This window comes from Tiliqua scincoides, chromosome 6, assembly GCF_035046505.1.
Source record: "Tiliqua scincoides isolate rTilSci1 chromosome 6, rTilSci1.hap2, whole genome shotgun sequence".
NCBI classification, from domain to species: Eukaryota; Metazoa; Chordata; class Lepidosauria; order Squamata; family Scincidae; genus Tiliqua; species Tiliqua scincoides.
This window is the reverse complement of record NC_089826.1, coordinates 87,627,038-87,641,760: the sequence shown is the minus strand read 5'-3', so window position 1 is coordinate 87,641,760 and position 14,723 is coordinate 87,627,038. Positions and strand designations below refer to the sequence as shown.

General features: G+C 45.3%; 1 protein-coding gene across 2 annotated transcripts in view; it reads left to right on the top strand.

Moving 5' to 3' along the window:
• The window catches only part of LOC136655753 (potassium voltage-gated channel subfamily KQT member 1-like), a 288,896-nt gene that overhangs the window by 39,375 nt on the left and 234,798 nt on the right, over nt 1-14,723 (top strand). For both annotated transcript variants that reach the window (XM_066632372.1, XM_066632373.1), the window contains exon 12: nt 14,184-14,298. In XM_066632372.1, coding sequence (XP_066488469.1) covers nt 14,184-14,298 — 115 coding nt within the window. The remainder of the gene's footprint in view (nt 1-14,183; nt 14,299-14,723) is intronic.

Genomic DNA, 14,723 nt, shown 5'->3' with positions numbered 1-14,723 from the left:
ACCCTAAACCCCATGCACCCCGTGAGGTTAACAGACCGTGGCGAGGCAACACCTTACTGGCTGGGGACTGCCCAGCTTAAGGCAGGCGGTAGCTGCCCAATGAGATGCAATGATCTCTCCCACTGTCGGAAGCAGCCCCTGGCATCACGCTCTATGCCAATCGAGCAAAGACTTATAACCGGTAACTGCTGCTTCCCGTGTTGTGCCGACGCCATATGGTGAAGTTGGAGTGTCCTTGCTGATCCCAGCAAGACCCGGGATCAGAGAAAAGTGGAGGAATTTGCTCGAGCGCTTGAGGAATCTCTTCCAGGCCCAGTCGATGCAAATGCATCCAACAGATGGGAACATTTCAAGAATGCCGTTTACAACACCGCCTTGTCCATATTCGGCAAGAAGACCAACAAGGCGGCAGACTGGTTTGAAGCCCACTCTGAGGAGTTGACACCAGTCATTGAGGAAAAGAGGAGAGCTCAAGCAGCATACAAGGCCTCTCCCAGTGAGCGCAACCTGCAGGTCCTCCGAGCTGCTCGAAGCAAAGTCCAGCAGATTGCCAGGAGATGTGCTAACGACTACTGGCTCCAGCTCTGCTCCCAGATACAGATAGCAGCTGACACGGGCAACATCAAGGGGATGTATGACGGTATCAAGCAGGCCCTAGGTCCAACGCAGAAAAAAATTGCCCCTCTGAAGTCTGCCACAAGCAAGGTCATCCAGGATCGGACGCAGCAGATGGAACGCTGGGTGCAGCACTACTCTGAGCTATATTCCAGAGAAAATGTAGTCACCGAAGAAGCGCTGAACAACTTTGAGTGCCTGCCTGTGCTGGAGGAGCTTGTCAGTGAACCAACCCTAGAAGAACTTCACGTGGCCCTGGACTCCCTTGCCTTTGGCGAGGCACCTGGAAAAGACAGCATCCCTGCTGAAGTCCTAAAGTGCTGCAAAGAGATCATTGTCACTGAGCTGCATGAAATCCTTTGTCTCTGCTGGAGAGAAGGTGGAGTACCTCAAGACATGAGGGATGCAAACATCATCACGCTGTACAAGAACAAAGGCGACAGGGGTGACAGCAACAACTACCATGGCATCTCTCTCCTTAGCGTTGTAGGAAAGTTGTTTACCTGAGTTGCACTAAAGAGGCTCCAGGTACTTGCAGAGAGCATTTATCCAGAATCACAGTGCGGATTCCGAGCCAACAGGTCCACCACTGATATGGTATTTTCCCTTAGACAACTGCAGGAGAAATGCAGGGAACAACGACAGCCACTCTTTATAGCCTTCATAGATCTCACGAAGGCCTTTGACCTGGTCAGCAGGGATGGCCTCTTCAAGATTCTCTCCAAGATTGGATGTCCACCCAGGCTCCTCAGCATCATCAAATCCTTCCACAAGGACATGAAGGGCACTGTTGTCTTCGATGGCTCCACATCAGACCCCTTTGACATCTGAAGCGGCGTGAAGCAGGGCTGTGTTCTTGCACCAACCTTGTTTGGGATTTTCTTCGCTGTTCTGCTGAAGCATGCCTTTGGAACTGCAACAGAAGGCATCTACGTATCTCTGGACCAGATCAGATGGAAAGCTCTTCAACCTCTCCAGACTGAGAGCAAAGTCCAAAGTCCAGCTGAAATGTCTGTGTGACTTCCTCTTTGCCGACGATGCAGCTGTCACTACCCACTCTGCCAAAGATCTCCAGCAGCTCATGGATCGTTTTAGCAAGGCCTGCCAAGATTTTGGACTGACGATCAGCCTGAAGAAAACACAGGTCATGGTTCAGGATGTGGACTCACCTCCCTGCATTACTATCTCTGCACATGAACTGGAGGTTGTCCATGACTTTGTGTACCTTGGCTCAACGATCTCCGACACTCTTTCTCTCGATACCGAGCTAAACTAACGCATCGGTAAAGCAGCTACCACGTTTTCCAGACTCACAAAGAGAGTCTGGTCCAACAAGAAGCTGACGGAACATACCAAGATCCAGGTCTACAGAGCTTGTGTCCTGAGTACGCTTCTGTACTGCAGCGAATCATGGACTCTTCACTCACAACAGGAGAGGAAACTGAACGCTTTCCACATGCGCTGCCTCCGACGCATTCTCGGCATCACCTGGCAGGACAAAGTTCCAAACAACACAGTCCTGGAACGTGCTGGAATCCCTAGCATGTATGCACTGCTGAAACGGAGATGCCTGCTTTGGCTCGGTCATGTCGTGAGGATGGATGATGACCGGATCCCAAAGGATCTCCTCTATGGAGAACTCTTGCAAGGAAAGTGCCCTACGGGTAGACCACAGCTGTGATACAAGACATCTGTAAGAGGGATCTGAAGGCCTCAGGGATGGACCTCAACAAGTGGGAAACCCTGGCCTCTGAGCGGCCCGCTTGGAGGCAGTCTGTGCAGCATGGCCTTTCCCAGTTTGAAGAGACACTTGGCCAACAGCCTGAGGCAAAGAGGCAAAGAAGGAAGGCCCATAGCCAGGGAGACAGACCAGGGACAGACTGCACTTGCTCCCAGTGTGGAAGGGATTGTCACTCCCGAATTGGCCTTTTCAGCCACACTAGACGCTGTTCGAGAACCACCTTTCAGAGCGCGATACCATAGTCTTTCGAGACTGAAGGTTGCCAACAGTATGTTGAGGGCAGAATGCTTTGGCGTTTGAGTCTTCACATACTCAGCTGAGTAGTGGCTTTGGTCCTAGCTAAGGGAGAGTATAACAGTAGCATCTTCCACATGGGGAGTGTTAATATTTCTATCCCACCCTTATTATGGGGAAAATGCTTTGGACTCTCCCCCAACAAATTTGCAGATTAAAACCCATTTGTTTTTTATTGCCATATAATTGACTGGGATCTATTGATAATTGAACCTAAATAGTGATAAGTGCTGTGTCGTGATGTTCCAATGCATGATCGACTGCAAATCTGATGATGGTCCCACAGAACTCACTGGGCTATCTTCCTTGATGACTGAGCCATTTGTGCGCTTTCTACTGGTGCTTTCTCAAGAAAGAAGACAGATAACTGTATTCCTTCCTGCCTTCCAACTCCACAAGGCATTCTGGGGTGTTAAAGGGCTGCTGCATGGCATTCTGGGGTATGAGCTTGTAGCCCTTAGTGATTGTATGGGCAACAACCAACACATTTTATCGATGAGTTCCCAGTATGATCCCCATTGGTAAGTGGCACATACCTTTTAGTTTCTTTGCTTATTCCCATAGGCAACCATTAACTCCTGTGAGAAAAGTAAAGTTCTGCACTAAAGTATGTTGTTACATGGAACAGAACCCGCCCTTTGCCACTAATATTTAATTCCTAGTGTTACTGTTTTAGTGAACCTGATACCTCTGATTATTTGGTTATATGGTAAAATGACAGAAGTCACCCAGGTCAAACTCTAGACGCAGTGGTTTCCAAACCTTTTTGCATCGGGACCCACCTAAAGAAAAAGTTTTGCTTTACCAGCCACTCAAGCCTCTGTGGCTATAATGGTGATTGGGCGGCAGTGCTTCTCCCCCCTTCCCCGCAAGTAGCAGGTTGTTTAACCCTTGATAACCTACTCGACCTTATCAGTTTTGCAAACCACCAAACATTGGATTGTGACTTACTGGTGGGCCATGGAACCACCATTTGAGAAATACTGTGTCTAGTGTAAATGTTTAATGTTCAGCGTTGCTTTTTTCCAGGTGCTTTGGATGGTGATCAGAGCACTGTACAAGGTGGTCACGAAGTTGCTTATGCATGCTAGTCATTGATGGTGGGAAATCATTACAAATGTTGGCAGAAGGTAGAACAAGATTAGAAGGAGGGTTGCATGCAAAAACTTTGAATACCACTATATTAACAGAAAGGAGGAGGGCTGACCCTTTTATGATTGTGTGCACTTGTGTCCATGTGAAAGTCATGGACTTCACCAAATCAGAGCCTGGGTTGTTTTGGGAATAGCACGGAAGCCTTCAGTTCTGACCTTTCCCTCCCTCCCTCTCTCCCTCAGAATCAGTTTAGAAATAACTCTCCTATGCCAAACTTAATGGCGATGATGATCTTTCTGAATACGTTGCACCCTTCTTCCCCACTAGGTCTTACAAGGATGTTCAAGCAAACAGGTAGGTTGAAAAAAGTTTTGAGATATTAAGTACATTTATAAAGGGGGAGGAGGGCTCCTGGTTTCCACTTGTCTATCACAGTGGATTGGACAGCGGCTAACATTTATTTTAAATATATGCAATAATTACACAGGTCAACGCACATTTTGCTTCCTCAAACATTACACCAATTCCTGGGTATATTTGGGGTGCTGATTCCAAAAATGGCATCCGTTTTGCCCTATCACATCTAGTTTTGGAGATATAGTATAGCCTCACTAGTGAATGGTTCAAGCAGCTTCCTCATGAGGGAGGACAAAACGGATGCCATTTTTGGAATCAGCACCCCAAATTCATATCAAACCACTATAAAGTTTGGGAAAAACTTTTTTGACCCTCAGTTTTGTAGGCCTGTGTTATCAGAGTTGTAGTAAAATAACAATTCATGGTAAAAGCACTATAAAACTTAATACACCAAGTATTGCTTCGGTATATGTATGATGGAACATCACGTTTAATACAGTTAATCTTTGTGTCTGGTTTGTAACTTCCTGAATCAAGCCAAGGGTATGAAACTTTTACAATGCTCATTTACTTGCTACCACTCTTCATATCTTGATGAAACATTGTATATAAATCCAGGAACTAAAAAAACGGAATAAATAAAATGACAGTGTTTGATAGAACTAAAACCTTGAATTACATTTCTTCAAGGAGCAAAAATAGGGAGTCCAAAGAAACGAGTTACATGTATGAAGGAATGCCTGGTGTCTGCGCATTCGTTATTGTGAGACCTCCCTGTGGGGGGAGGGGAGGGGAGGGCCCGCCTGGCCTTTCTGAGGGGGACCCCTGGTGGAGGCCTCAGACTAGTACCCCCACAAGAAGGGGGAGGTTGCGTCACCTGGTTCCCCCTCTTAGGGTTGGCAGCATTTGCCAGTCAGGAGCAGGGGCTGCTGTCAGCAGATCCTCCTGCCTGCTCTTCTGACTCCCCACTGCCTTGTCATTCCTGGCCTCCAGGTTTATGTAGGGCAGACCCCTCCCCTTCCCTCACAGGGAGGGTACAAAGAGGGCCTGTCTCTGGGCCTGCCCTCTCCTGGGCTTACCACAACTCCTCGCCTTCCTCTCTCTGTTTCCCTCCCGCCTCCTCTCACCTGGAGCTGCCAGGGTTGTTCCTGAGAGGGCTGGGAAGGCTGCTGCCTCTGCTCTGGTCCAGCGGCCTTCTCCCTTGGTAAGTTGGGGACTCGTGGGAGGAGGGGAACCCCGACAGTTATCATTGTTGGCATCTAAACTCCTGTAGGAAGCATGAAGCCAAGGCCTGGGCACAGATGTGCTGAACTGAAGCTGCCCAAACAGGCTTGATCCTGTGAGAGATGCCAACATTCAGTCTCACGGGGGAAGCGTGAAGCCAAGACCTGGACACGTCTGAGTCAAAGCTGTTTAAACAGGTTCTATCCCATAATAGATTCTGACTTTCAGACTCATCATGCAGAAACCATGCATCCTTGGCCCAAACATAAACGTTGTGTTTTGGGACCACGTAGGGATTTCATCCCCACAAGTGGCCCCACAAGTGTGGTTGGTCTGTGGAACTCCTTGCTGCAGGATGTGGTGATGGCATCTGGCCTGGATGCCTTTAAAAGGGGATTGGACAAGTTTCTGGAGGAAAAATCCATTATGGGGTACAAGCCATGCTGTGTATGCGCAACCTCCTGATTTCCGAAATGGGTCATGTCAGAATGCCAGAGGAGGGCACCAGGATGCAGGTCTCTTGTTATCTGGTGTGCTCCCTGGGGCATTTGGTGGGCCACTGTGAGATACAGGAAGCTGGACTAGATGGGCCTCTGGCCTGATCCAGTGGGGCTGTTCTTATGTTCTTATCCTGGAAGGGATTTAGACTCTCGCACTCAGGCATTGTCAGCTTTTGCCACTAAGTCTGACATGACTGAATTAACTGTCTGCTTGATGCCAAGTTTATCATCAATGTGGAAACTGATGCTTTACCATGGGCCTAATTTAAATGGACAGCTTTGAACCTTGCTACCTAGCTCATACCTCAGCATCTACATCACATCTTGCAAGCAGCTCAAGCTTTGATACCAAATGACAGCCTATATGCCAAATGCTTTTGGTATGGACAGTTCAATACTTGGGCTTAGTTTTAGTTTCAGTATTTAAAATTACAAGCAGTCTCAGTTTCTATACTGGGTGGTGGTCTCCAGACCAAGTAATGAACCTTGATCCAAGCTACTATGGATGCCTAAACCCCACTGAATGGATACCTCAACACTAGGGTACGTAGTCCAAGACTAGATATGTATTGACAGTCTGCCTGAGGCAGCAGTTGTAGCCTGAGATGTTCATTACTCCCTATTAATTATGAGCCATTTACTAATAATTTGGCAGACCTCAGAAAGAAAAATTCTCAAACTTTGAGGGGGGGGGGGAAGTTTTGTTGTCATCACTGTATTAAAGAATGTCTTTCATTCTTTTGATATAGATTTTGTTTAAGTAATTCTGCCCAACTTTACATATACACAACAGGGACTAAATGTGTACACCTGTGGGCTGGGCAAAAATGGGTTAAGACTGGAAGTTCACGTCCTTATTCTACATATTTAGGTTGAATTTCAATGATATTTGTTTCATACCTATCAGATAAAAATATTCTTTGAAGTTACAGTGATTTCCTTGTTTGTCTGTTGAGAGAGATCTTTTAAATTGGGTGAGATCAGAATAAAAGGTTTTCCTTGGACCAATATCCTGTAGCTGGACTTGCAGAGTCAAGTGTTAAGATACCAATTTCACTTAAACTCTGGTTTTTGATTAAAAAGTCAGCAGGGGATACACCTGGTTGTTGGTGAGGTCCTCAACGAAGTTAACTAATCATCTGAAGGGGATGGTTAAAGGATCAGTTGATTTCCTTAGGGAGTCGTAATCCCACCTGTCCCACCTTTAGTTTTGCCCATAAAATATGAGTTTTGTGAGTATGGCTTTTGATTTCTTTGTGTGTGTTTTGGCTGTTGAAGAGTCCAAAATGACTCAGGTCTGGTTCCATCTACACCAGACAAATTCAGCATTTATACTTGATTATAACTGATTACTGATGAAACAAAATTATTACTGGGCTGGGGCACCTCCTTTATGAGAAAAGGGTAGAGTGTTTGGGGCTCTTCAGTCTAGAACTAGGGTGTCCAAACATTTTGGTGGGAAGGACACATCATCTCTCTGACACTGTGTAAGGGGCTGGGAAAAATTGAATTAATTTTACATTTCAAATTTGAATAAATTTACATAAATGAACATATTAGAGATGGAACTTATATGAATGAATGAAGGTCTTGCAATAGCTCAAGACCTATAAAAGGCCTTGCACGAAGCAAGGCCAGCCCTTTCTTCACTGCCGCTGCTATATCACAGACGTGAAACAGCAAGAAGTGGAGGATGCCCTCATCCCACAGCTCACGTGAGGTCAGTCGCCCTCACGCTGAGAGCAGTTGCATCAGGCCAGCACAGACTCCAGCAAGTCTCTGGAGGACCAGAAGCTCATTGGAGACTGGGGGCTCCCCATGGGCTGGATTAGGAGTCCTCGAGGGCAGCAAGTGGACCCAGGGCCGGGGTTTGGGCAACCTTGGTCTAGAAAGAAGGCACCTGGGGATGACAATATGATTGAGACATACAAAATTATGCAGGGGATGGATGAACTTCTCTATAAATCTGTCCAACCCCTTTTCAAAAGGATACTCAAAGATATTGAGAACAAAACGGCTAATATTATTATGCCATTGTACAAATTGATGGTAAGGCCACACTTGGAGTATTGTGTCAAGTTCCGGTTGCCACATCTCAAAAAGGACATAGTGGAAATGGAAAAGGTGCAAAAGAGAGCGACTAAGATGATTGCTGGGCTGGGGCACCTTCCTTATGAGGAAAGGCAACAGTGTTTGTGCCTCTTCAGCCTAGAAAAGAGACGCCTGAGGGGGGATGTGATTAAGACATACAAAATTATGCATGGGAAGGATAAAGTGGATAGAGAGATGCTTTGACACTCTCACATAACACCAGAACCAGGGTAGTTAGTCTGTGGAGCTCCTTGCCGCAGGATGTGGTGACGGCATCTGGCCTGGATGCTTTTAAAAGGGGATTGGACAAGTTTCTGGAGGAAAAATCCATTATGGGTTACAAGCCATGATGTATATGTGCAACCTCCTGATTTTAGAAATGGGCTATGTCAGAATGCCAGATGCAGGGGAGGGCACTAGGAGGCAGGTCTCTTGTTATCTGGTGTGCTCCCTGGGGCATTTGGTGGGCCGCTGTGAGATACAGGAATCTGCACTAGATGGGCCTATGGCCTGATCCAGTGGGGCTGTTCTTATGTTTCTTATGTTTAGGATCTCCTCTATGGAGAACTCGTGCAAGGAAAGTGCCCTACAGGTAGACCACAGCTGCGATACAAGGACATCTGCAAGTGGGATCTGAAGGCCTTAGGGATGGACCTCAACAAGTGGGAAACCCTGGCCTCTGAGCGGCCCGCTTGGAGGCAGGCTGTGCAGCATGGCCTTTCCCAGTTTGAAGAGACACTTGGCCAACAGTCTGAGGCAAAGAGGCAAAGAAGGAAGGCCCATAGCCAGGGAGACAGACCAGGGACAGACTGCACTTGCTCCCAGTGTGGAAGGGATTGTCACTCCCGAATTAATAATAATAATAAACTTTATTTATATCCCGCCCTTCTCCCTAAAGGGACCCAGGGCGGCTTTAGCCATGGCCGAATTGGCCTTTTCAGCCACACTAGACGCTGTTCCAGAACCACCATTCAGAGCGCGATACCAGAGTCTTTTGAGACTGAAGGTTGCCAATACAAAAAAACATGTTTACCTCTTCACAACACCAGAACCAGGGGATATCCACTAAAATTAATTGTTGGAAGAACTGGAAAAAGAAAATACGTCTTTAACCTGCATGAAATTAATATATGAAACTCCTTGCCACAGGATGTGCTGATGGTGTCTGGCCTAGTTGCCTTGAAAAGTGGATTGGACAGATTTCTGGAGAAGTCCATCGTAGGTTAGAAGCCACGATGGGTATATGCAACCTTGTTGTTTTAGAAGTAGGCTACCTCAGAATGCCAGGTGCAAGGGAGGGCGCCAGGATGCAGGTGTCTTGTTGTCTTGAGTGCTCCCTGAGGCATCTGGTGGGCCACTGTGAGAAACAGAAAGCTGGACTAGATGGGCCTTTAGCCTGATCCTAGGGGCCTCTTATATTCTTAATTGCTTTACTGTTCAGCATAGGGAGAAATTGATTTAATGCATAAATTACTCACAATTTAATTTTTTTTCTGGAGAAAGCGGCTGCAAGCAACCCCAGTTTGGATTGGGGCCGCAGCACAGGGAGTGACTTCAAATCCATTCCCTTTGTGCCATGGCCTCGGACCAGACTGCCCCTCTTTGGGGACAGAAAAGATGCCTCGTGTGGCAGGACTGTATCCTAAATTGTACGTTTAAAAATAGTGCTGAAGATTAGAATGCTGCTAATTTTTTGACAATAAGAATATACATATTTATTTTTTTTAGATTTGACAGATGGATTTCTGACACTTTGAAACTTCCTCTTGAATGCAGAAGGATCTGTTGGCCCTGATCTATCCATCTTTGTTCTCTTAATTAACTGATTTATTCTTTGCTTTCCTTCTGCTTTCCTCTGGGCACTCGTGTGCAGGCCAACAACTTTCTTGGTCGTCTTTATCTATCTGTGCTGCTTCCTGTCCTGCATCACAAGGTACTAGGAACATCATACACACGTTTTGATATTTCCTGCGTGTTGGTGGTTGGTATTTATAGACACCTGGAATGGGTATCATTACATAGGCTGTCAATCATTGTCTTTTTAGGACTATATTGCTGTCATGCATTTCAGATGCATCAACTCCTTACATTGTATAATTTCTCACATACTTAGCTGGAAGATGAGTCAAATTTATTCTTTAATTGCTCATTATTCAATGGCATATATAAGTTTGAGCCCCGCAAAATGAAGATCTAAAGAGACAAGCCAGAAAGGTCTCTGGATTTAGGTTCTTGTGGACCCTGGGCCATGGAATATCAATGAATTTAGTTTAACCCCTTCAGCACCACTCCTTCTTTCCCTGATTGCAACCCTCCTTCCTCTTACCCTCCTCTTTCTCTGACCCAGTGTTTCTCAAACTGTGGGTCAGGACTCACTAGGTGGGTCATGAGCCAGTTTCAGGTGGGTCCCCATTCATTTCAATATTTTATTTTTAATTTATTTGACTTGATACTTTATGGTACGTGACTGCATTTGGGGAAATGTTACAGGCATGTACTTGTAACAAGCTACTATGTATGTTCTTTTAACAATGATAGTCAATGGGACTTACTCCTGGGTAAGTGTGGGTAGGATTGTTAAAAATGTTCCTGCTTGATGATGTCACTTCCAGTCATGACATCACTTCCAGTGGGTCCTGACAGAGATACCATTCTAAAAAGAGGGTCCCAGTGCTAAATGTGTGAGAACCACTGCTCTAACCAAACCCTTTCAAACTCTTTCATTCTTCTCCCCTACTGTTTGATAGCTCTCCCTTTGTAAACTAAAATAAATCTTTTCAAACCTAAATCTCTTAATTTTTGACAGTACAAAAAATAAACACTGCATTAAGACCAAAGCATTGTGCTTCCCTTGGACCATTTTAACTGCCAGAAACATTTAGTTTGAGGTACATAGCTATGTGGAACCTTCATGTTCTGAAGCAATATATCTCTGAATACCACTTGTAAATAATCTCAATAAGTTATTCACATTCACTATCAGACTCAGGTCCCAATCCTACCCAGTGTGTCCACACCCAAACTGGGGGACAGTCCCTTACCTCAGAATGGTGTTGCAACTGAATCATGCTGGAACACTGGATAGGATAGGATCCTCAAACTATAGGTGGGCCCTTTTTATCAGTAATGAAAGCCATAGAAGCATCTCTAAATTTCAGGGTGGAAGATTCTGAGTATTCTCCCCTGCTGTTTGCAAGAGATATAGGGTAAATTAATTGTTGTTTACTGTCTTTTATTATGTAAATCACCTTGAACTCAATGAAAGGTGGGACACAATTCACTTAAATATATAAATACATCAGATTTTCTTGCGTAAATGCGTATTACTATAAAATTATAACAATATTCAGTATAATGGTGAATACAGGGGGCCCCATATCTGCAGATCCTGTATCTGCAGATTCAGCGCCCAATCCTATCCACCTTTCCAGTACTGGTGCAGCTGCAATGCAATGTAGAAATGTTCCCGTGCCTTGAGGAGGCCTCTGTGACTGCCTCCCTACCACAGGATGCAGTGCATGTCCCATTGGCAGAACTGCGCTGGCACTAGAAAATTGGATAGGATTAGGCCCTCAGTTATCTGTCGATCAGGTCTGTGGGAACCCCATTGTGCACCCCCTTTGGAGTTGAGGGGAGCATCACTCCCCTCCCCTCCGGAGGGTCCTCTGAGCCCAGTAGAGGACATGGACGTCTGTCTGCGGCCTCTGCCAGGCTCAGACTGAGCCCTAGAGGTAAAAAAAGTTGCTTCCGGTTTTTCTGTGAAACCTGAAGTGACTTTTAAAGCCTTATAAGCCTTATATGCCTGGCTTCCCCAGGAAGGCATTACAAGGCATTAAAAAGTCACTTCCGGTTTCATGGAGAAACTGGAAGTGACTTAGCTTACGGCTCAATCTGATGTCCTTGGCCTCTGGATGTCTGTGGCCTCTGTTGAATTCAGAGGACCCTCCAGAGGTGAGGGAGCGGAGCTCCTTGGCTCCAGAGGGTGGGGGGAGGTGTTTGCCCGTATCCACAGGTTCACTTAACTGCTGAGTTAACAGGTTCACTTAACAGTTCCATTTCTGAACTCCCACAGATATGGGGCACACCTGTATTGTATGCTTCCAGAGATGTCATGTTATCAGCATTGCCAGGCAGGTGTGAGCTTAATGTATAATCTGAAGATTTTTCATTGGTAGCAAATAAATGCAAATATTTTGTGTATGAGTGAGAGAGAAATGCCATTGTCTCTGGCAGGATAGAAGAATACTGAAATTATATATGTACTTTAACTTGCATTACAGTATGACTGAGAGCACAGTTTAGAGTTGCAGATGGGCTGGTGCAAGTTTCTTGCGCTGACCCAGCAGTGTCACAAGCATGCTGGAAGCAAGTTTGTGTCTCCTTGTGAGACAGGTAGGCCAGTGCATGGGCACACACTGGCCTTCTGATGCCAAATCTGGACATACAATGCAATGAGTAGGTTTGCACCAGCCTAGGAGAGGGTGGCGGGAGGACAGAATGGGGGTGTTTTGGGGTGGAACAGGGGCATTTTGGGGTGGTGTATTGCCTTCATTTTGCTCTAGTGGCCCTGAATGGCTGTGAAGGGGAGGGGGAGAGGCTGTTTGCACAGTGCAGTGAGGCTCCCTGCAAAATTTAGAGCTCCCCCAGCTGTGCTACTGGTTTGCAGACGCTTGTTCAGGTGTTAGTACTGCAGCATAGTTGAGGGGGACATCCTCTAAAATTGAGTGTTGGGAGAGTTAGAACAGACAAAAGAAAATATTTCTTTACTCAGCGTGTGGTCGGTCTGTGGAACTCCTTGCCACAGGATGTGGTGATGGCGTCTAGCCTGGACGCCTTTAAAAGGGGATTGGACAAGTTTCTGGAGGAAAAATCCATTATGGGGTACAAGCCATGATGTGTATGCGCAACCTCCTGATTTTTGAAATGGGTTATGTCAGAATGCCAGATGCAAGGGAGGGCACCAGGATGAGGTCTCATGTTATCTGGTGTGCTCCCTGGGGCATTTGGTGGGCCGCTGTGAGATACAGGAAGCTGGACTAGATGGGCCTCTGGCCTGATCCAGTGGGGCTGTTCTTATGTTCTTATGTTCTTATGTACCCAGAACACCCAGTTAATTCCATGCAGAGATGACAGCAGATCTTACAACCAACCTACATACTACATTGGAAATACATGATTGGAAGTCCCAGCGTAATGTTCTTTTAAAACAGGCGTGTGGGCCCCCTGATTGGAAGTGAGGCTATGATATTTGCCTTAAGCCATAATCCAAATCCCCCAGTTGCTATGAATGCTGCATGGGAATATTTATCAGAAACTTACAGGACAATGTTTTTGTGCCGATAAGTTTTCTAGGCAGTAATAGATAATTTCTGGAAATTTAGATCAGAACTACAGTGCAGAGGAAAAGGGCTGCATTGCTGGTGTGAGGATTAGCTCTCTCCCCATGTCTGCTTTTACAAGAAAATTAAACTGCAAGTTCCAAACCAGGAATGTAAATATAACATTTAGTTTGCCTTTGCATTGTTGTATAAGTACCAGACAGCACTTTAGAACTCTGGATAGCGATGTGGTCCTAAAATGGGATCTATTTTTAATCCAAAATATTGTTGTGAATTTTCTGGATTGTTGACCTGATTTTCTCATTGGCCAATCTAGCTTGTTTTGGGTGCATCAAGAACTGCTGGTGTTTTGTGATGTGGCTGTGTGTGTCAGATGCACAAAGCCACTATGTAATCTCTACACTTCTGTTTGTGCAGTATGCAAACTCTGTTTATGTATGTGCATGCACAAACACAGGGCCATTTACTAGTATCTCGTATAAATATTTCCCTTGTCATTTTGTTGTTTCTCCATGCTGTTTCCTCAGGTAGTGCTACTGAAATGATGTACAAAATTTAAAAAAGAACAACTACTAACTTTGTGCACAGATCTCATGCTCATGCAGTCCTACTGATTTAGTGGAGAAACCTGATGTATGTATTTGTTTGTGTACATTCCTTTACTGCTGTGTTCAAGTTCACCCCCTTCCTTACTGAAAGGAATAGGTCGGTCTTGTAGATCAAAAAACCCTGTGTACATTTTAGAGCTTCTGCCTTTACACAGTCTCAGAGAAGATAAAGTGCAACAACAGATGGATGTATTCAGCCAACATTGTTTGCAGGACAAATGCATTAAAAGGTTATTGCTGTCATATTAATGGGAGGCTTTGGGCAATACAAATCCTTATTTTCCATCTAACACGCTGTGTTTTTAAATTCTTTGTTTAGTAAAAAAGCGTCTGGAAGGGAACAGCGGTGAAATGTCAAGAGCCAACAGCTTAACTGAAGACATAGACCTCATCTCCGAAGAGGCACCCCTGCCCTCAGTCTCTGATGTGTCACAGTAAGTGGAATGATGATGATGATGTAATATCTGCAGAAGATGATAAAGAATATTGAGCAGCAAATATTAGTTGAACATAGAGGTGAAGCTTCTATCAACTGTAAAGTATTATTTGTTGACCAGTGAATAGACCCTGCATTGGTTGACCATATTCTAGACCCGGGGTGGGCAAACATTTTGGCAGGAGGATCACATCATCTCTCTGACACTGTCAGGGGCTGGGGGGGGGGGAGAATTGATTTACATTTCAAGTTTGAATAAATGTACTTAAATTAACACATTAGAGATGGAACTTAATGAATTAATTTTACTGAGCTTATTTATAATATACACGAGAACTATAATACAGGCATGTAGAAGTACATGAGAACTGTGAACTGTTTGCCACATGCCTCTTGCATAGAAAGGTCTCGCATGAGTTCAAG